At 45.2% G+C, this 21,035-nt stretch overlaps 1 protein-coding gene across 1 annotated transcript in view; it reads right to left on the bottom strand.

Moving 5' to 3' along the window:
• Nucleotides 1-21,035, bottom strand: part of LSAMP (limbic system associated membrane protein) — a 419,661-nt gene that overhangs the window by 203,175 nt on the left and 195,451 nt on the right. The window contains exon 2 of the mRNA XM_065406744.1: nucleotides 14,229-14,461. Coding sequence (XP_065262816.1) covers nucleotides 14,229-14,461 — 233 coding nt within the window. The remainder of the gene's footprint in view (nucleotides 1-14,228; nucleotides 14,462-21,035) is intronic.

Here is a 21,035-nt window from a genome sequence, read left to right as displayed (position 1 = left end):
CTGTCTCCACGAATTCAAATGTATTGTTTCCCTACTTTAATAAAGGCTGACCTATTTTCTGCATTGTACTGACATGGAGAGCTCAGAATGGAAAAAAAAAGATAATAGTTGGCCAAAAGCCTTCTTCCCCCCCACAAAAATAAATCTGGGTCATTTCAATTAAATCTCTTGCTCACATGTCCATGTGTTTGGCATCTGCAGAGAAACATTCCATAGATGCAGTCCATAAGCCATTTCAATGCCTCCTCTGTGATGTTGTGGATGTCATCCAATTCACCTTTGAACCCATATTTGGGGCACTGTGTGTCATGGTGCGTTCGATGGTTTGGATGTTCTCACCGCAGTCACACTAAAGGGAGTCTCTGGTTTTCTACTTGGGCATCATGTGGCCACATCTTCCATGTTTTGTTCAGATATGGTTCAGTGCGGTCCACTGAAACCAGGGCAGGGACACCTTGTTGGGTCAGGGAGAGTGTGCTTGTTTGGAACAGTAGATGAGGTCCAGATTCTTTGCCATTCCCTGGCCGAATTCAGAGACATGAAGCAGTCATGTATGGTCCCTAGTGGTTTTCACAATTTCAGACATTGTTGGGATATGTTATCCATAACCTACCACATGGGAAGTTCTGGGTAGTCATCAGTGTGTTTAAGTTCTCGTGCGGTGGCTATATCTCACTAGAGAGCTGGAGGTTCGATGTTTGCTAATACAGAAAGTCGCAGCAGCGGTGTTGATTTTAAGTTCCTGTGATGATTTGCGTGGTCTGATTCAGCTGTCTAGCCACAAGTTGGGTATGGCAGCTTCTTTTCCATATCAATGCACAGCCCTCTGCAACTGAGAACAACACGGCCAAGGCCGATGTTCGTATCACCCAGGCAGTTGATCCCCAGCTTGTTCCTGCTAACTTTTGAATACTGTTGATGCAAGTTTTCACGCTAGAGGCTTCTTTCCTGAGGTGGTCATGAAAGGTCAGTGTGTGGTCAAGAATGACATTGAGATATGTTGGTTTTAAGTCATAATGCACCGTTTCACCACAAAACTTGACAGTGAGAGTGTTTTATGCAATTCTATTGTCAAGGTGGAAAGTAGAGACTACTGATTTGCTCGGATTTGGTCTCAGCTGCCATTTTTGGGACTACTCCACTATGATCTTAATGTCAGATGTAAAGATCACTTTAAGGTCCTTAAAGCTACGGACCTGAGTTGTGAATGCCAAATCATCAGCATACACAAACTTCTGCTCTATTATTTCAGGCACATTGCTTGTGTATACATTGAAGAGTATCGGAGCAAGTACAGAGCCTTATGGTAGCCCATTATTTAACGTATGTGGCTTTATGGTTTGACCTCCAAGGTATACGCACGTCCTTTGGACACTAAGCATGGTGTTCAGCAGCTGGAAATTCTGCACACAGGGGATCCCTTTGGCCAGTTTCTGTAGCAGACCATCCTTCCAGACTGTGTCATATGCTGCTGACAGATTGATGAAAGCAGTACTAGATGCGAGTTTCAGTTGGAATGCAGCCTCAGTGTCTGTTGTGAGGGCTAGGACTCAGATGCAGCAACCTCTGTGCAGTTGAAAAGCAGCTTGCTCCTTGGGTAGGCTGGTGTCCACAGTGGGTCCAAATCGATTCAGTAAAATATGCTGAGATACCTGGGGACTGCAAATCCTCTACATGACACTAGGCCACAGGTGAAAGCCAATGCCATCACTGCTAAACTTTTGCAGACATCAAAACAGCTAGTGAACAACAGTATTGCAGACAAATCCAGCATCAACTTTGGCAAGTGATGTCCACATGCACTCCATCTTCCCAATGGTCTGGACTGTTCACAAGTAAGGAGATCAATGTAGCCAAGAAATTGGGGAAAGCAGCAGGAAAAGATGGCATCTATCCTAAGTTCCTGTATAACCTGGATCCACTGACACGAAAATGAATGATGCAGCTTTTCACCAACATCCTGGAGACCGGTGAAATCGTGTGGAGAGAAGCCAAGATCATTGCACTGCTAAAGCCTGGCAAACCTGCAGATCACCCTGTTCATTATAGGCCAGTCTCCCTCTTGAATACCACTTACAAGATGATTTCAATTAAACTAAAAAGTGTCTCCAAAATCCAGTTCTTGGATCATGAAAAAGGGCTTCTCCTTTCTTAACCTCCTAATTTTTCTCCTTTAAATATTAATGGCAACCTATAAAAGACAGAAATCCTTTTTATGATATGTCAAAAAGGCCTGCTTTTTTTTAAAGACTTTTCTTTTCCCCCCTGGCTTGTGTTTTTACATTAGAAATGGAGGTTTGGTCTAACCTGTTTATTCCTGCAAGATTCCGTGGATGACTGGAGAACTGGTAGGACTTGATATCAACAATACCATGCAAGTGAAACCTGTGTTAAAGGCTCAGGAGCCCTGGCCCTTCAATTAAGGGTTTAGAAAGCACATAATCCACATAATCCGTGTCTAAATCTTCCACAGAGTCCTTCAGCAAACATTCCCAACCTGCCTTTTTTGTTTAAAAAACTATTTATTTTCAGTTTTTCATATTTCAATGAAACTTATAAAACAGAGTTACATTCCATTCAGCTTAAATTTTATTGCTGATATCTGAGTTTTGATAATCTGATCACGTGGCTACTATTAGCAATTCTGTTTTTTGCATTTTCCAGAATACCAAACTCTTTCTTTGTTTCCTCCTTGGGTACAATCCAGCTGCTGCTTTTGTGCCTCCAATCCACGCCTCGTTCCCCATCTTCTATTAGAGATGTACATTTTTAACCTAATATTTAAAAAAAAAAACATACTTCAAAAGCCTTGGTTTTGTCTTGGGCAAGTGTTCCCTGTCAGAACACTCAATAAATGGAAGCCATTTGTCTAAGTATCTGCTTCTTTTTTGTCTATTTTGTTGTGTGTACACTTGGTGAGTTATTTTTTCTCCTAACTTGCAAATCTCTGACTTTATTAAGCTAAGCTGTTATTCTGTTATTTTGGAGGTAGTTTCCCCCCCCCCAGCAATTCACCACTGACATTTAAGAAGCTATATAGGAAATATGATAAAAATCATTATTCCCTCAAAATGTCCTTTTATCTACTGGTAGGTCCAGAAGTACTGCTAATGTGTGAGCACTCCTGATACTTCTAAGATAATGAAGAAGAGGGTATCCCAACAAGAAAACCCCCAAGCCTATTATTGAATAGTATATTTTATTAATTATTTTTAGTAGTAGTATATTATTATTATTATGGTAGCCTCTGAAGGCACTGTTATGTACAAACATAACAAAAAGACGGTCCCTGCCTCAATGAGTTTACAATCTAAATCTGAAATGAGAGGCAACAGGTGGATACAGACAGGCAGGTGGGAGAAGCACAAGATTTTGGGGAGAGAATTAGGACCAGTGGGCCCAAACTGGTTCAGAATCATATGCTGAGACACCTGGGGGCTGCAAATGATGAACATGATTTGTTGGGGAAGAGACAACACAACTTTTGCAAAGGGAAATCATGCCTCACTAATCTACTAGAATTCTTTGAGAGGGTCAGCAAACATGTGGCTAAGGGTGATCCATTGGGTACAGTGTACTTGCACTGTCAGAAAACCTTTCACAAAGTCCCTCACCAAAAGCTCGTATGCAAAGTAAGCTGTCGTGGGATAAGAGGGAAGGTCCTCTCATGGCTTCATAACTGGCTAAACAATAGGAAATAAAGGATAGGAATAAATGGTCAGTTTTCACAATGGAGAGAGATAAATAGCAGTGTCCCCCAGGGATCTCTACTGGGACCAGTGTTGTTCAACATATTCATAAATTATCTGGTAACAGGGGTAAACAGTGAGGTTGCAAAGTTTGCAGGTGATACAAAATTATTCAAGATAGTTAAGTCCAAAGCAGACTGTGAAGAGCTACAAAGGACTATCATAAAACTTGTTGCCCAGTCACCTAAATGGCAGTTGAAATTCAGTGATGATAAATGCAAAGTAATGCACACTGGAAAGCATAATCCCAATTATACACCTCTACCCCGATATAACGCGACCCGATATAACACGAATTCGGATATAACACAGTAAAGCAGTGCTCCGGGGGGCGGGGCTGCGCACTCTGGTGGATCAAAGCAAGTTCGATATAACGAGGTTTCACCTATAACACGGTAAGATTTTTTGGCTCCCGAGGACAGCGTTATATCGAGGTAGAGGTGTACATACAAAATGATGGGTCTAAATTAGCTGTTACCATTCAAGAAAGATCTTGGAGTCATTGTTGATAGTTATCTGAAAGCATTGGCTCAATGTGCAGTGGCAGTCAAAAAAGCGAACAGAATGTTAGGAACCATAGGTGGCGCGTGAGGCTTCCGTTCGGGGAAGCTTACACATGAGCGCTGGAAGCTCCCTAGAAGTGAGGAGGGGCCACCAGTGCCTGGGTCATGGCCCCGTCCTACCTCTTCCCCTGAGGCCCTGCCCTTGCTCCACCTCTTCCTGCCCCTGCTCTGCCTTCTCCCCCAAGTCCCCCCTCTGCTTGCTCCTTTCCCCCTCTTCCTCCAACCCACACCCACCTGCTGCTTACTCCTCTCTACCTCTTCCCCTGAGGTCCCCCCCGCCCACCCGCTCCTTTCTGCATCTTCTCCCGAGGCCTCCCAAGCCCACTGGCCACTCACTCCTGTCTGTCACTTCCCCCAGGCCTTCCTGTGGCGGAGAGGAGCGAGCAGCAGGCGTGGGGAACCTCAGGGGAAGAGGCGGAGTGAGGGTGGGGCCTCAGGGGAAGAGGCTGAGCAGAGCGGGGTCTTGGAGGAAGCGCACGGGCAGGGCCACAGTTTGGGTGCCAGTGGCCCCCCCACTTCTAGGGAGCTTCGCTTCCGGCACTCCAAAGGCAGCAGGCTGGCGTGCCTCCAAAGGGAGGTGATGTGTGCCGCATCCATGGCATTTGCCCTCACGCATGGCCAGCTTTTTTGGGGGAGGCTGAACCTGCCCCAGCCTCCTATACACGCCGTTCATGTTAGGCACCATTAGGAAAGGGATAGATAATTATAATAAGAATAAGACAGAAAATATCATAATGACACTATCTAAATCCAGGGTATGCCCAATGTAAAAGACTGGGACTGGTCAGTTTAGAAAAGAGACAACTAAGGGGGGGATATGATAGAGGTCTATAAAATCATGAATAGTGTGGAGAAAGTGAATAAGGAAGTGTTATTTACCCCCTCCATAACACAAGAACCAAGGGTACCCCAATTAAATTAATAGGCACCATTTTAAAAACAAACAAAAGGAAGTACTTCACACAAAGCGCAGTCAACCTGTGGAACTTGTTGTCAGGAGATGTTGTGAAGATCGAAACTAAATCTGGATTAAAAAGAAAACAAACTACATAGGATAATAGGTCCATCAATGGCTATTAGCCAAGATGGTCAGAAATACAACCGCATGCTTTGAGTTTCCCTATGCCTCTGACTGACAGATGCTGGGACTGGATGACAGGGGATGGATCACTTGATAACTTGCCCTGTTCTGTTCCTTCCCTTTGAAGCATTTGGCATTGGCCACTGTCAGAAGACAGGATAGCAGGATAGTGGGCTAGGTGGATCATTTGTCTGTCACAGTATGGCCGTTCTTCTGTTCCAGCATACACCATGCATCCAGCACAAAAGAAGGACACAGACACCATTTTCCCCAGTCTTCAGTCTACCTTTAAAGACATATTGCCAGATTAAAAGTACTGTTTTCCAAAAGAGCTCATTTCTGTCCCTAATTCCACCTCAAAACATTAAAATTGAAAGAATTTTAAAACTAAAATATACTTCTTATATTTATGGGGTTGGGATTGAAGGGGGTGTTTTTTGGCTGTGATGGTAAGAACAGCCCATGGTTTTGGTTTACTTTGCAGTCAGTTTCTAGCTGTTTTTAGTTTCAGAAGTGAAATCCCGTCTCTACTGAAGTCAATGGCAAAATTCCCATTGACTTCAGTGGGGCCAGGATTTCACCCCAGGTTGTCATACTCTAGCAGAAGACTACAATGTACACAGACAGCACCACTGCAGGCCAGAAACTTTGGCCCTGATTCAGTGGACCCTATGGGCTTGGAACTACAAGCGACACCAACATGAGTCTTCTGCATGTCGGGTTTGCAGGACTGAGTCCTCAAGCACCAGTGGAATATATCTATATTGATGTGTTTTTATATATATAATGTATAATGTGGAAACATTTCATTTGGATTTATTAAAATCTTATTACAACAAAATTGAAACTTGTCAAAATTTGACCCAACAGTATTTTCTTTAAATAAAAGGAAGAAAACTGAAAGCCAGATAATGGTGCGGAAAGGTTGTGTGATTAGCCTTAGCATTCATCTGTATTGCTAGTGAAAAAGCGGTTGATTCACAGGTTTCTAGGGGAGCATGCTATGTATCTTTTCTCATTATTTTGAAGTAGAAATGATCCCTTCAAAAGGTTTGGGATTTTTTAATTATTGTTCATTTCCAGGCTTTCAAGCTGATCCATCATAGACAAGCTACTAATGGTGATTACAATAATAATTTGCATTTATACAAGCATTTATCCCCAAAGGATCCTAAAGGGCACAAGAATCGCACCCCTACCATTGACAAGCAGCCACCTCTTGGTGCCGGGGCTGGGAGCCTGCAACTGTTGAATAGCACAAAGGAATGCTGCATACAAGATTAATTTGGGAAGTGAAGAGGAGTGTATTCCTTGAAAAGCATAACTGTACCAAGAACCCAGGTCTCACTGCATGCAACAGGTCTGCGGAGTTTTGCTGTGCCCATACTGTCACTGATATTTCAGCATGTGAAAACCGGAGCAGACTTTGGCCTCATTATTGTTATTTAATATGTCTATGATGGTAGTGCGTAGGAGCCTCAGTCATGGACCAGAACTCCGCTGCACAAGGCGCTGTACAAACACAGGACAGAAAGACAGTCCCTCCCCAGATACAAGACAAAAGACAACAGGTGGAGACAGGGAGACAGATGGGAGAGAAACGGGAAACAATATGAGACAATCATTAATTGATGATCAGTAGTTGTGGGGTTCAGATCTAGAATTGTAACCACTGACTGTGAATTGGACTATCTCTATTGAAATCGGTGGAGTCATGCTGGTTTACAGCAGCTTAGGATCTGGCTAATAACACTCAAAGATCCCTGGGAAATGTTTCACATATTTCATGTTGAATTTTTCCAAAAATAGAGCAATCATTTTAAAAGAGGCCTAAATCATTATTATTATTTGTATTATTGCAGCACCTAGGAGCTGTAATAATTGACCAGGACCCCAATGTCATCTTTCTGTCAGCCTGCATCTGTAAAAGGAGCACTGAAATATCTCCAAGAAAACGCCCTGTGGTGATCTGCATGCCAAGAAATGCCATGATCCGACACACATCACAGACCCCAAGCCTACATTGCCTGGTAATAGACCAGCCAATGCAGTCAGCCAAGCCCATAGTTAGGCCAACAAAAGTGGGGAGGCAGTAGGGTGTTGTGGGGAGGCAATACAAATGTTATATGTGGAGTGCCAGGGACCTTCCCTGGCAAATTGTGAAATACCAGGTGCAACTTCCTGCCATTTATGAGCTTAGGCAAAAACAAACCCACAAAGCAAAAACTAGGAAGACTACCCCCCACTACTACAGTGTGGTTGGAATTCTAGACTAATTTGCCAGTGGAAACTTACAGTCTAGTGAAACACCAACAACTGTGCAGCAAAAACCCTGTGCTCTCGAGCCTGGGATGATCCTCCTCCTTTTCAGTTCTATTCCTCCCCCTTCATACTGATCCTGTGTCCCTAGCTCAGTCCCAGTGCAAATTAATTCTGTGCATTCCCATCCCTCCCAGTATGCTGATCCTGCCTCTTCCCAGTCCCCCTTATAAAATGATCTTCTCTCTCTCCCTTCCAGAAAACTGATCCTCCCATGGTTTCTTCACTCTTTGCATCTGTCACCAAATCCTTTGTCACTATCCCTCTGGAGTCTGTGTCAAGAAAGAGTTATTTGTGCTAGTTCTTACCTAATGCAGACTCTCTGATGTAAGAGTTTCCCTGCTTTAAAGCTCAGAAAACTCCCTCCAAAATCAAGAGCAAAGTCTGAGCCCACAAAATTGGGAGTAGATGGATGTCCTAGAAGGTGGTGCCAGTGATCATGAATCCTTATTGTTTGGTTAGTGAAGAAAATAGACCGTTAAGCCTCTTCAAACTGCTCTGCCATCGCCATCCCCCTGCCCTGCAATGCACTCAGTCAGGGATGACACAAGTAAACTGAGATCAGAACTCCCATATTGGAGGTACTGATGACATCACAGACCAATCGAGCTTTATCCTCATGGTGTCCTGTTACAGCAACAAATATTTGAATTTTCACAGCATCCTGTTCGAAGGAGCAGCTCAAGGTGCTTTACAATAAGATTAAAGAGAAAAGTGCAAAAAGGGTCCAGATGTGAAATGGAGCCAGACTCTAGGACACTAGTTTGAGCCTGAGGTCAGTAGCACTCAGATGTTGGTACTATCTGATGGCTGGTTGGAAGGTCATGTGTAAATAGAGTTAACAGGTCTCAGTCCAGTTCCACTTGGTGAAGTTTTCACAGCACATAAATCACCATCACAATTGGCCCTAAATACCGTCCTATCACTAGACGCGGCAGAATTCCACTTTCACCCCACGAGGCAGGTCCCTCTGAGTCAAGGTTGAGGTCCATTGGCAGAGCAATGTGTACACATGGGGTGGCCACACCTGCCACTGTGTGTTCTGTGGATAAATAAAGGATTTCGCTCTCCAGTGCTTTCAGTGCTGCACCATTCACCAGCACAAACACACTTAATTTAAGGGGGACACAGCTAATCCACCAAGTCGAATTATTAATAAATTTAAACTGGTTAAAATCCAGTGAAAACAAATACATCTTCATTCCACACTGAAACAAAGAAGGGTCACTCTGGATGCTAAGGGCAATAAGTTCCATAAGGTCTAAGCAATGCATAATGGCAAAAAGGTTCATCTGACAGTATTTTTCACACACTAAAGCCAATCAGAGTTTTCATGAATAAGAACTGTAGGATTTGGCCTGCAGTCGCTATGTGTTTTCTGTTTGTGATCACGTCTCTCTCTAAAGACTGGTGCCAACAATTACAACAACCAGCTATCTACTCAGAGCTGAAGGAATTATTAAACAGTAATGAATTAAATACATTATACAGTAATAAATCACGAAGACCAGCTGGTATCCACCAACAGTTCTGAAGGAACTCAAATATGAAATTGCAGAAATACTAACTGTGGTATGTAATCTATCATTTAAATCAGCTTCTGTACCAGACGAGGAGGATGGCTAATGTGATGCCAATTTTTTTTAAAAGGCTCCAGAGGCGATCCCAGCAATTACAGATTCGTAGAGCCTAACTTCAGTACTAGGCAAATTGGTGTAATCTATAGTAAAGAACAGAATCATCAGACACATAGATGAACATGATTTGTTGGGGAAGAGTCAACACGGCTTTTGTAAAGGGAAATCATGCCTCACTAATCTATTAGAATTCTTTGTGGGGGAATCAACAAATATGTGGGCAAGGGTAATCCAGTGGATATACTGTACTTGGACTTTCAGAAAACTTTTGACAAGGTCCCTCATCAAAGGCTCTTACGCAAAGTAAGCTGTCATGGGATAAGAGGGAAGGTCCTCTCATGGATTGCAAAAGAGAAAACAAAGAGTGGGAATAAATGATCAGTTTTCAGAATGGAGAGAAGTAAATAGCAGTGCCTCCAAGGATCTGTACTGGGACCAGTGCTGTTCCATATATTCATAAATTATCTGATAAAAGGGGTAAACAGTGAGGTGGCAAAGTTTGCAGATGATACAAAACTACTCAAGATAGTTAAGTCCAAACCAGTCCATGAAGAGTTACAAAGGACTATCATAAAACTAGGTGACTGGACAACAAAATGGCATTCAGTGTTGATAAATGCAAAGTAATGCACACTAGAAAATATAATCCCAACTATATATACAAAATGATGGGGGCTAAATTAGCTGTTACCATTCAAGAAAGATCTTTGAGTCATCGTGGATAGTTCTCTGAAAACATAGGCTCAATGTGCAGTAGTGGCAGTCAAAAATGTTAACAAAATGTTTTGAACCATTAGGAAAGGGATAGATAATAAAACAGAAAATATCATAATGCCACTATATTAATCCAGTGTATGCCCATACCTTGAATATTGCGTGCAGTTCTGGTCACCCCATAGCAAAATATATATATATATACACACACACCAGAAAAGTGGGCTAAGAGGGAATGTGATAAGAGGTCTATAAAATCTTGAATGATGTGGAGAAAGTAAATAAGGAAATGTTATTTACTCCTTCGTACAACACAAGAACTTGGGTTCAACCAATGAAATTAATAGACAACAGGTTTAAAACAAGCAAAAGGAAGTACTTCTTCACACAACGCACAGTCAACCTGTGGAACGTGTTGCCGGGGAGGTTGTGAAGACCAAAATTAAAACAGGGTGCATAAAAGAACTAGATAAGTTCATGGAGGATAGGTCCATCAATGGCTATTAGCCAGGATGGTCAGGGATACAACACCATGCTCTGAGTGTCTGTAACTTCTGTTTTCCAGATGCTGGGTATGGACAAATAAGGATTATGGAAATGTCTCCATTAACATAATGACAGAGTGAGGATTGTAGGATTTAGCCCTAAAAGAGCAACAATCCAAGATAACAGGAGTACTTGTGGCACCTTAGAGACTAACAAATTTATTAGAGCATAAGCTTTCGTGGGCTACAACCCACTTCTTCGGATGCATATAGAGTGAAACATATATTGAGGAGATATATATACACACATACAGAGAGCATGAACAGGTGGGAGTTGTCTTACCAAGTCTGAGAGGCCAATTAAGTAAGAGAAAAAAAAACTTTTGAAGTGATAATCAAGATAGCCCAGTACAGACAGTTTGATAAGAAGCAAGTGTGAGAATACTTACAAGGGGAGATAGATTCAATGTTTGTAATGGCTCAGCCATTCCCAATCCCTATTTAGCCCTGAGTTGATTGTGTCTAGTTTGCATATCAATTCCAGCTCAGCAGTCTCCCGTTGGAGTCTGTTTTTGAAGTTTTTCTGTTTTAAGATAGCCACCCGCAGGTCTGTCAAAGAATGGCCAGACAGGTTAAAGTGTTCTCCCACTGGTTTTTGAGTATTATGATTCCTCTCAGACTTGGTAAGACAACTCCCACCTGTTCATGCTCTCTGTATGTGTGTATATATATCTCCTCAATATATGTTTCACTCTATATGCATCCGAAGAAGTGGGTTGTAGCCCACGAAAGCTTATGCTCTAATAAATTTGTTAGTCTCTAAGGTGCCACAAGTACTCCTGTTATTTTTGCGGATACAGACTAACACGGCTGCTACTCTGAAACAATCCAAGATGACATTCTGAACTGTGCAGTCACTATCTCTGAGACAAGGTGGGTGAGGTAATATCTTTTATTGGACCAACTTCTCTTGGTGTGAGAGAGAAATTGATCCAATAAAAGATATTACCTCACTCACCTTATCTCGCTAATATCCTGGGACTGACATGGCTACAATACACAGTCTCTAAGAGGTAACTTCTCTTTACGATGTGCCTTCCATGTCAACAGAAATGTCTTAAATAACAGATACAAAGTGCAGCTGATCTGAGACAGTGTAAAGTGTTTTGAATGGGCTGATGACACTCACTTCTCTTTCTCCATTATGTTTGATGCATTCCACTGGGCCTGGATGAGACAGAGTTGCTGAGGCTCAGATCAGATGAACTAGAGACAATATGGGTAGGCTGGAGGAAGCAGATAGAGGACATGGCAAGGATTATATCAGCCCATCTAATTGTCAATGTGCGCCTATTGTTTGTCAGCAGAGTTGGCAGATCGGGTGGTGGAGGTGTCAAAAGTTCCAGGTGCTATAAGATATTTGCATGGCAGCAATGCCTAGAAGAGCTTCCCCCCCACACCTCACATCTCCATCTGGCCAGCAGGTCATGACCCTTTCTCAGACATACCCGTGTTCCTTTGTCACCCCAATAGTAGACTATTGTAGTATGTTCTATATGAGGCTACACCTTAAGTCAATCTGGAAAGAAAAGCCAGTATAGCAGGCATCTGATTAAGCACTCTGTCATGCCATGATCTGTGCTGGCTGTTTAAGGAATGTGCCGGATGCTCTGGGGTCAGTGCTGGCTGAGCGAGTGGCGTTGGTTCTAAATTATGAAACTCTAAATGACTTGGGACCTGCCTACCTGAGAAGCTGCCTCTCTCTCCATGACACACTGCTGCAGCTCGGGTCAGCAGAGGAGCAAATAAACCCTATTATTCCCCTGGATGGTCCAGGAAAGGGCTGGACATTGCATGGTTTTTGGGAAAATTCAGGACTGGGGATTGTTGGGGTCATCTTGCAGGTGTAACCCAGGCTGGTGGAGGCCAGAGTGAGGCTGGGGTGTAACAAGCCGGCTGCTGGAATCAGAATGCTGAACCAGAGCTGCAAAGCACACAGACACTCAGGATACGGCATGCTTGTCTGCTGGCTATTGATGTCCGGGCTGTGAGCCACAACAGCAGAGCATTTAAGGCACCCAGGGTTATACAGCTGGTGGTGACACAATGCCTCAATGGTCTCAACTGCACCACAGTATGTGACACACTTCATGAGACTTGTGATCAAACTGCAAGAGCTGCCAATAATAAACATGCATGGCTGCATTGTCAACTTGCACCAGGCCTGAATCATGCATTTAGGTGGCATTAGAACTGAGCACAGACAAACTCAAGGGGAAACAGGGTTCTGGATCTCAACTTTGTTCCATGCACCCATCTCTGATCAAAATTAAAAATACATGTTCCTGGCTCTAAAATTCATTTGTGCCTGTATTTTTCTTGATCGGTAAATGGAAAGTGCTTGTTATTTGATTTCACCAGCAATAATAATAATAAAAAACCCCTACAGCTGGTTAGTTTTGCCCTACCCCAGCAGTTACAGAGAGTGATGATCCAGGCTACATCTTGGATTTGCAGCTTGCACTTTGTACACACTGTCTTCCAATAAACAGTTACAAAAGTCTTGAAACCCACAGAGAGAGAGAGAGAGAGAGAGAGAGTGTGTGTGTGTGCCTGCACATGTCACAAGCTATTTGACTCAAACAATTCACCTGTAGAATATCACCTATGAATACACATACAAACCATACACTGCAGGTACATGTTCTATGTCCTCATTAGCATTGCATCTGCCAAGTGCCACCACAGAAAGAGAGGCTGGAGCTTTTCAGAAACTTCTTGTTTTGAATCTCAAAATAAAATCCACAGCCTTTTGGGTTACTAGTAAATTTGAAGAATTAACCAACTGCTGTCTGAATGATAATACAAAATCTGAACATGTCTGTAGTATGTAATTAAGCCATGCCCAACCGTATATATATTTAAGAGAGATTATATGTATGTGTAATACCGATTTGGGCCGCCAGGGTTCTAGTTCTCCGTGACCCTTACATTGAGAATTAGTAAACTGGGAGCTGAGAAATAGAGGTGAGAAGAGGTGGCCTTCAAGTGGATTGGCAGTCACATCAGACACCATGTTTCACGGGGGCCGTGACTCTGGAAGGTGTGTCCACTATCAGGAGGAGACATCTAGCCACAACCCTCTAAGGGTCAATCCCCAAAGTACAAGGTATTGGTCAAAACACAAATTCTCCACCCTTGGGCAGAGTGGAATGGAAAGGGGAAGGCAGGAGAGAGTGAGGGACAAGAGATGGAAGGTGACATGGGGAAGGCAAAGTGATGAAGATGACCTGCGGAAAGAGGCGGAGAAGAGATGAGGCAGCTACTATGTTGTCTCTCTGGCGAGTGCTATAAAAACAAATGTATTTGCCTAGGTGTCAGTACAGCCAGGGCCAGTCCTAGAGTGCAGTGGAACAGCTCTAGTGTCGTCAGCATTCTCTGCTGTGTCAAGCCTTTGTAAGCAAGGCAGTGTTAGGCCACGCATATCACAGTGGAAGATGACACTAGAGATGTGGTGTGAACTAAAGGAATTGCCCACACACAGCCTATATTGCTTGTTCCACAGTTTACTGGGTCAGTGGTGTCTTTACACTCTCCTCTAGCCATTTACAACACAGATTCCCCAGAAAGAAATGACCCGCACCTCCACTCTTTGCCCACTCCCAGTTCTTGTTTCTTACCTTGCACAATCAAATAAACCTGGGAAGTCCTGGGGTGATGCTGTGTCTGTACTGAGCATGTATAGGACCCTTCATCATAGACGTCCACTTTCTGGATCCGGAGGCTGTATTCCAGAGGGGTTCGTTTTTCCAGTTCTACCCGAGGGTCCAGGGACCACTTGTCCTGTCCAGCAAAAATGATGCCAGAACGGTTTAACCAGGCCACTTTGGAGCTTCGGTCTTCTACATAACATCTGTTGAGGGTGAAAACAGAGATTGGGGTATCAGCTCAGACTCCACTTTGGCTCCTACCTTTTTCCAGCATTCCATGGGATTCTGCAACATGCTCCAGGCCTGCCAACAGTCACACATCATCAGCATAGACACCACTTATTACATCAGCCACATTACTAAAGTGCTTTACAAATATGAAATGATCAGGGCAGCCCAAAGGAGATGTGAGGAAGCATGAGTTGCCTGGGCCCTGCTATCTCTTTCCCTTCGTAGGGACTTTTCACATGCAAAGGGGCATTCTGAGGGCCTCTAGGGCTTGCATCCTGGCCTCCAGCTTCCCTTTGATCCTGTCAATGGTATAGGGCAGACGGAGCTGAAGATTGTTGAGCTCTCCTTCACACGCCCCCCTCCCCAATGACTGAGTATACAACAGACTCAATATTCCCAGCCCCCTGCCAGCCTGGGGATGGTGAGAGGTCAGAAATGAGAATTGGGTTTGTTGTGTAGAGAACAGCTGCTGCATCATGTGATCTACCTCCTCCATCCCCCAACTTTTGTGCCCCTAGTGTTATGTTCCACCCGCTCCCTCACACCGCCCTGATGGAAAGGCTTTGTGGAAAACTAGATGTCCCCCTCATGCAGCTATATATGCCATGGGTGTGTGCATGTGTGCTACACCAATGATAGAGAAAGCCTGCAGGGACGTCACTGTCACACCCCTCCTCCCCCGACAATTGCTTTGTGTCCTTATAATGCCACACGGCAGGTGAGAAAGTCATGGGAGGGTGGAGGGCAGGTGGGTATGGTACACAGAGGAGCGACAGTATTGGCTCACCACCTGTCATGGCCCTAGTCCCAGCTGCCAACAGCAGCAGGGGCTGCAGGCGGGAGGACGGATTGACAGCCCTTGCAGCTACATTACAGTGATTTAATTATTTTATAGATGGTAGAAGAGCCATCACAGTCAAACCCAGCTTTAGCTGAGGCACTGGCTCTGTACAAATATCCATCTCAACCCTCTGAGCACTGACCATAGGAAAGAGACAAACGGAGGGCATGTACTGATGATCAGTCTCAGCTGGGACTGAACTTCCCTCTCTTTCCTCGCAGGGGTCCCCTGCAGGGCGGGGCTGAGCAGTGGCGATGGAACAATTTTTACAGAGGGGTGTGTGTGCTAAAAGCCAGTGGTCCCCAAACTTTTTACCTTGCACCTCCCCTTACCCCGTCTGTGGCCCCCCACTCCCCAGAGCTGGCTCCAGGACGGGGGGGGGGGGGGGGAACGCAGACAGGGGTAAGGGGGCTGAGGCTGAGACCACAGCTGGGGGTGGGAGTAGAGCCCCAGGTGCAGGTCTTGCAGCCGGAACCCCTCATACGGGGCCAAGAACAGAGCCCTGAGTGCGGGGCCGGCGGCAGCCAGTACCCCGGGTGTGGGCCCAGGAACAGAGCCCCGGGCGCGGGTCCTGCAGCCGGGGCCCCATGTGCGGGTCCAGAACTGAGCTGCCACTTCAGCTTTTGAGAGGAAAAGTCCTCTTTCCAAACTCACCAGACAACTTGCATGTCAGAGGGAGCAGGTTTATAGCTGTAAGACTCTTCCACTTTCCATATTCGTGGCAAATAAAGCTCTTAAAGCACAACAAATAGTAAAAGGACAGTCGAGGCCCCTCATCTAGACCCTGTATAAGTCATCTTGTAGGTTCCACTATCTCTGAATTTAACAGGAAACCTCTATGCACTAGTGCCCACCTCTCCCAGTTCCCCGCCACCACATTGCACAGGGCAGTTCTCAGCACATTCTTTGTGCCACCCTCTGAGTCAGCCTGAATGACCCAGCCTGCATTGCAGGGTAGTAGGAGAAAGTTTGGCAGTGAGGAGATCACTGGCCAGGTTTGTTCAGATTTGCCTTGCAAGAGAAGCTACTATTCTCATAGTATTTCTTACTTGACCCCAATAGCAGAGCTTCCCACAAGCATTTCCAATACCCCATGGCAAGCATATTTTGCTAACTCTGAGGGGAAACAAAATATGCAAGAAGCTAAACTGTGACACATGTAACTTGCACAGGTTCCTTGATAGTATAGTGGTAGGGAATGGAGGCACCCTGACAGCTCAGGTCCGGGAACGGAGCCCCGAGTGCGGGTCCGGTGGCAGCCGGGACCCCGGGATGCAGGGCTGGGACCCTGCACAAAAACTGGGGGGTGCTGCAGCACTCCCCGCACCCTTAGTTCCCACGCCTATGGGGCTGACACACACATGGATGGAGCAGAGGGTGGACGCTTGCCCTCAAGCTACCCAGGCTGTGCCTGTTCTGTGGACATATAAAGGAGTTAAATCTCTGAGGCTGTTACACGACCACCTCTCATGGCTCCACCCCCTGTCTGTGGGAATTCAAAGAGGCCAGCACTTCTCATCAGCACTATTCACACAAATGAAGAGAGAACAACAGAGGATGAAGATTGTTGCCGAACGATAAGACGAATATTTGACAGTAGGTTTTCAAATAGCCTCTTAGGAAGGGTCAGACATTTTCCAAGTTCCTACACTTGAATGCGATTCATTCAGATTTTGCTGAGGCGGCCGTCCACAGCTATGTGACTCCACCCGTATACAGCACTCCTCTCTAGCAAACATGCCCACAGAAGCTTTCTGAGTTGTTCTGGGGTCAGTTCTGGGCAGTAGCAATGCCATGCTGTGTGGTGATACCATGGTGCTGGTCAAGCTAGGAGCTTGACTAACATTTGCCTGGAGGGTGCAGCCCAAAGACTCAGGCCTGTGTAACTGACTTCCAGCTAAGAGAGGCCAGCGAGGCTTCACTCGCCCAAGTGCAAGCTGGTTCTTTTGTCCAGATGCACATTTCCCCTGAGGCGAGTTTACAGCTGGGATTGTTTTTGTTTTAAAATCTGCCTCTTCACTAAGAAAGAGGGCCGGGGAGAGGAATCACTCTGGGGTCATTTGCGCTTAGCAAAGTGGGCAGTGAATCAGGTGGCTTCGAGGCATGCAATGTCAACGAATGGTGCCACCTCAGACTGCAATCCTGATGACAGGAGCAGAAAGCAACCATCTGAGGAAGGCGCTGAGACTGAGAGCTGATAACACATCACACTATTGGTGACCTTCTGCCCATCTCTAATGCCTTCAACCCGAGCATCTCAAAATGCTGCACTCACATTCATGAAAGTTGCCCTTCCTATCCAGTGGTGCAATAAATCAGTATTATTACCACAGAGAGGCTAAGGGCCAGATTTGCCTAATTTGGTGCCTAGAGCTGCAGATGGGCACCTAATGGGATTTTCAAAAGCACCTGTGTAGGTGAATGCTGACATTGAAGACAATGGGAGTTAGGTGCCTACGTCACTTAGGTGCTTTTGAAAATCCCTCTGTTCCTAGCTGCATCTTTAGGCACCACGGGTGCGATCCACAATGCAACGTAGGCACCTAAACTCCAGAGTTAGACACCTAACTCCCTGTGCGTGGCACCACTGTGATTCATGAAACTCCCGCTTAGCTGCTGCTTAACCCTGTAGGCACCTAAACTTAGTTACAGCCTAACTTTGCACTGTTAAAATTCCCTGGGTGCCTAAGTTTTAGATCCTGGGACATGCACACTGTTGCCTCCATCAGAACGATTCATGAACTGAAGGTAGATAGGCATTCAGCTGCCGAAATCGCATGCAGGCCTCAATCCCATAAACATGGTCAGAGGCTTAAATAGTCACTGGGCCAGGGAGTGAGAGAGAGAATGACTCTGTAGCCTGGCGACTGGGGCACCCACCCTCCAGTCACTCTTTCATTAATTATCCACAGGGAAACAGCTTCAACAGGAGAGACTGAGGGAGCTCTACATCTGAATATCCCAGAGCTCTGAGAGGTGGGAGACCCTTGTGCAAATCCTTTCTCCCCCTCTGGCAGAGAGGGGGGAATTAACCCTGGGTCCCCCACATCCCAGTTGTGTGCTCGACCCACTGAGATGCAAGTTATGAGGTGGGCATCAGCACCACCACTGGCCGTTTTGTGTGGAGCAAGGCAGGCACCTAACTCATTCCTGCAAGAACCAGTTTAGGTGCTTAAGCCACCTGACTGCAGGCGGTTGGTTCCTATTCAGGGATCAATAGCAGAGCTAGATGCTCCTGTAACCTGAACCTATGTACCTATCCCCTTGAGAGGGGTGGGACCTAGGACAAACTCTTCTAGTCAATATCTCCCATTGGCTAGCTTAGGCAGCTCCCCACCTAGCATGTTGGATTTTGTGGATTGTATTTTTAGGCTCTCCCGCCACTGTATAAGGACCTAATGCACCTAACTCAGTGTTGTGGATTACAGTGTGATTTTCTAGGTTCCTCCAAGTCCGGTGCCTCGCATCGCAGCACCAAAGTCCTTTTCCCAAAATCTGGCCCTAGATGACTTCCACAGCATCAAACTGCAGATCACTAGCCAAGCCAGGACTAAAACCCGAGTCTCCTAACTTCCAGGGTTAAGCTTTAACCATGAGGCCATCCTTGCTCCCCTAATGCCTCTTAACTTCTTTACTCGTGTAGGATGTTCACCGCTACCCCGATGTTTAGCTTTATCTGCCAAGGCTTGCTACCACTGGAATGACATGTATACTGCCCTTTAATTGCCACAGCAGCCATTCCACCACAAGGTGACACCCCAGCTTAGTGACAGAAGACTGAACAGCGGTGAGGGAGGAGTGAGTATGTTCCACAAATCCATTCCAGGGGAGTACATACTTGGTCCCAGGTGAGCACAGAATGCACTGTGGCTTTTGCCTGTCACTGAAGACAAACGTCTTCAGCCAAGCAAGGGCAGCTAGACAGCTAGGTCCAGCCATGTGTTAAGGAAGAACAGAACAAACTTGCCAGCTGCCATAAGAAATACTGCCCCTGGGAAATTAAAATGTGTATGTCACAGCATATCCTGCACTGCTGACACCCAGGGGTCAGATCATCAGTAGAGCACAGTGGTCAAGGCAGGTCACTTGCTAGGTTCTAATAACCTTGTAGGCTCCCCTGTAATGGACAGTGCCAACAAAATAAAAAAAATAAAAAAAGAGAGAGAAATTGGATGAGTAAGTGAAATGGATTTGAGCTACTCTCTCTGGAGTACCTGTTCCTCTAAAACTGTCAGAGAAAATCCATGTACCAATGTGGAAATTCCAAGTCCTGGTTTTCTCTGAACAAATATCAAAGTAGGTTAGGTATCTTGGTGCAGGTATACACGTACACACATGTACCTATCTATCTGCCATATGGATCAGCCAACCTTATTGAGTACACATTAATAAGGATTTATGTGATGATTTTCAGAGTGTCAGAAGTGTTAATTCAATACTAATAGAATATTAACTGGCATATTAACTAATATTTGAACAGCAATTGCTGTGTGGCATCCATTAGATACTAAACGACTGTTAATGTCTTATAATCAGTGGGCATTATCACAATTACAATTGAAGGTTTCTGATTAGATGTATTGAAAACATTATTGTCCCCTTAAATTAACACATACTGATTGTGATGTTACACCCCATAGTCTTCATAGAAATATTGTTATAATATGAATATGGCATAACTAAGATATATTTTATGCAAGATGGGTCAAGTGAGGTATCATTGGAAAGGTTATGATTTGCTGAATGTGATTATCCAATTTGTATGCATGTATCATTTCTGTATCTGAAGTTAGGAATATTGACTATGTAACAATTACAACTGTGTGTGTACTTGGGGGAACGCTCACCACAGTAGGCAATCAGCCTCAATGGGCCATGTAAGAAGGACAATAGAACTTTATCTTCCACCTTCCTGAGAAGCTTCCTGGGATGTTGCTTTGACACTGCAGGATCATGTGATGATGTCACCTGGTAGAGAGTACCACCTTGGACACGGCTGGTATTTTCCCACTGGAAACAAAGGATTCCCGCCTTATGTAAACCCTAATTAAGGCTGGGAAGGGAGTCAATCAGGGCTCTTCTCCATTGCCTCCCTGCCCAAAAAGGAAAACTGCTGAAAGCACCTGAAGCAACACAGGAACCTATTGGGGGGGGGGGCGCGGGGGCAGGAAGGAAAGAGCTGTGCATATCTCCCTCCACTTTGAGGGAGGGGGCAATTTTTATGAGCTTACGCTATATAGATCTCTATACAGCACGAGACAATATAATTTTGGGTTTACCCTCCAGAGGGTGTGTACACAGGAGAGCTGGGCATTCCCCTAGCTGAGCCCTCCTACACAGATCTGATAACAGACTGTGTGATTCTACAGCTGGGTTGTCCCTACCTGTGCGTGTGCTGGACAGGGGCTTGAGAGCCTGACATTGCAGCACAGAGTGCAGGGGACCCAGGCTGGTGGGACAGGCAGGCTCAGTGGGACCCCAGCACATCTGGTGGCACCCCAGAAAGGGGGGTCCAACCCGTCACACTGATTATTTGCAATACTTCCTTTTTGGTTTTTCTTTCCCAAAATGTTCTTGGGTGGGCAGCCTTGGAAAATGAATCCTCTACACAACACCAGAGCACATGTCAGTAATGACCTGTAACTAGCCACGGGCCTGTAAAGTTGGGCTGCAACTGGCCCATTCAATCCTTGGCCACTGCTCAT

This window comes from Emys orbicularis, chromosome 1 (genome assembly GCF_028017835.1).
Source record: "Emys orbicularis isolate rEmyOrb1 chromosome 1, rEmyOrb1.hap1, whole genome shotgun sequence".
In the NCBI taxonomy this organism is placed as follows: domain Eukaryota; kingdom Metazoa; phylum Chordata; order Testudines; family Emydidae; genus Emys; species Emys orbicularis.
The sequence above is the reverse complement of the archived record's forward strand: the minus strand, read 5'-3'. Positions and strand labels throughout refer to the sequence as shown.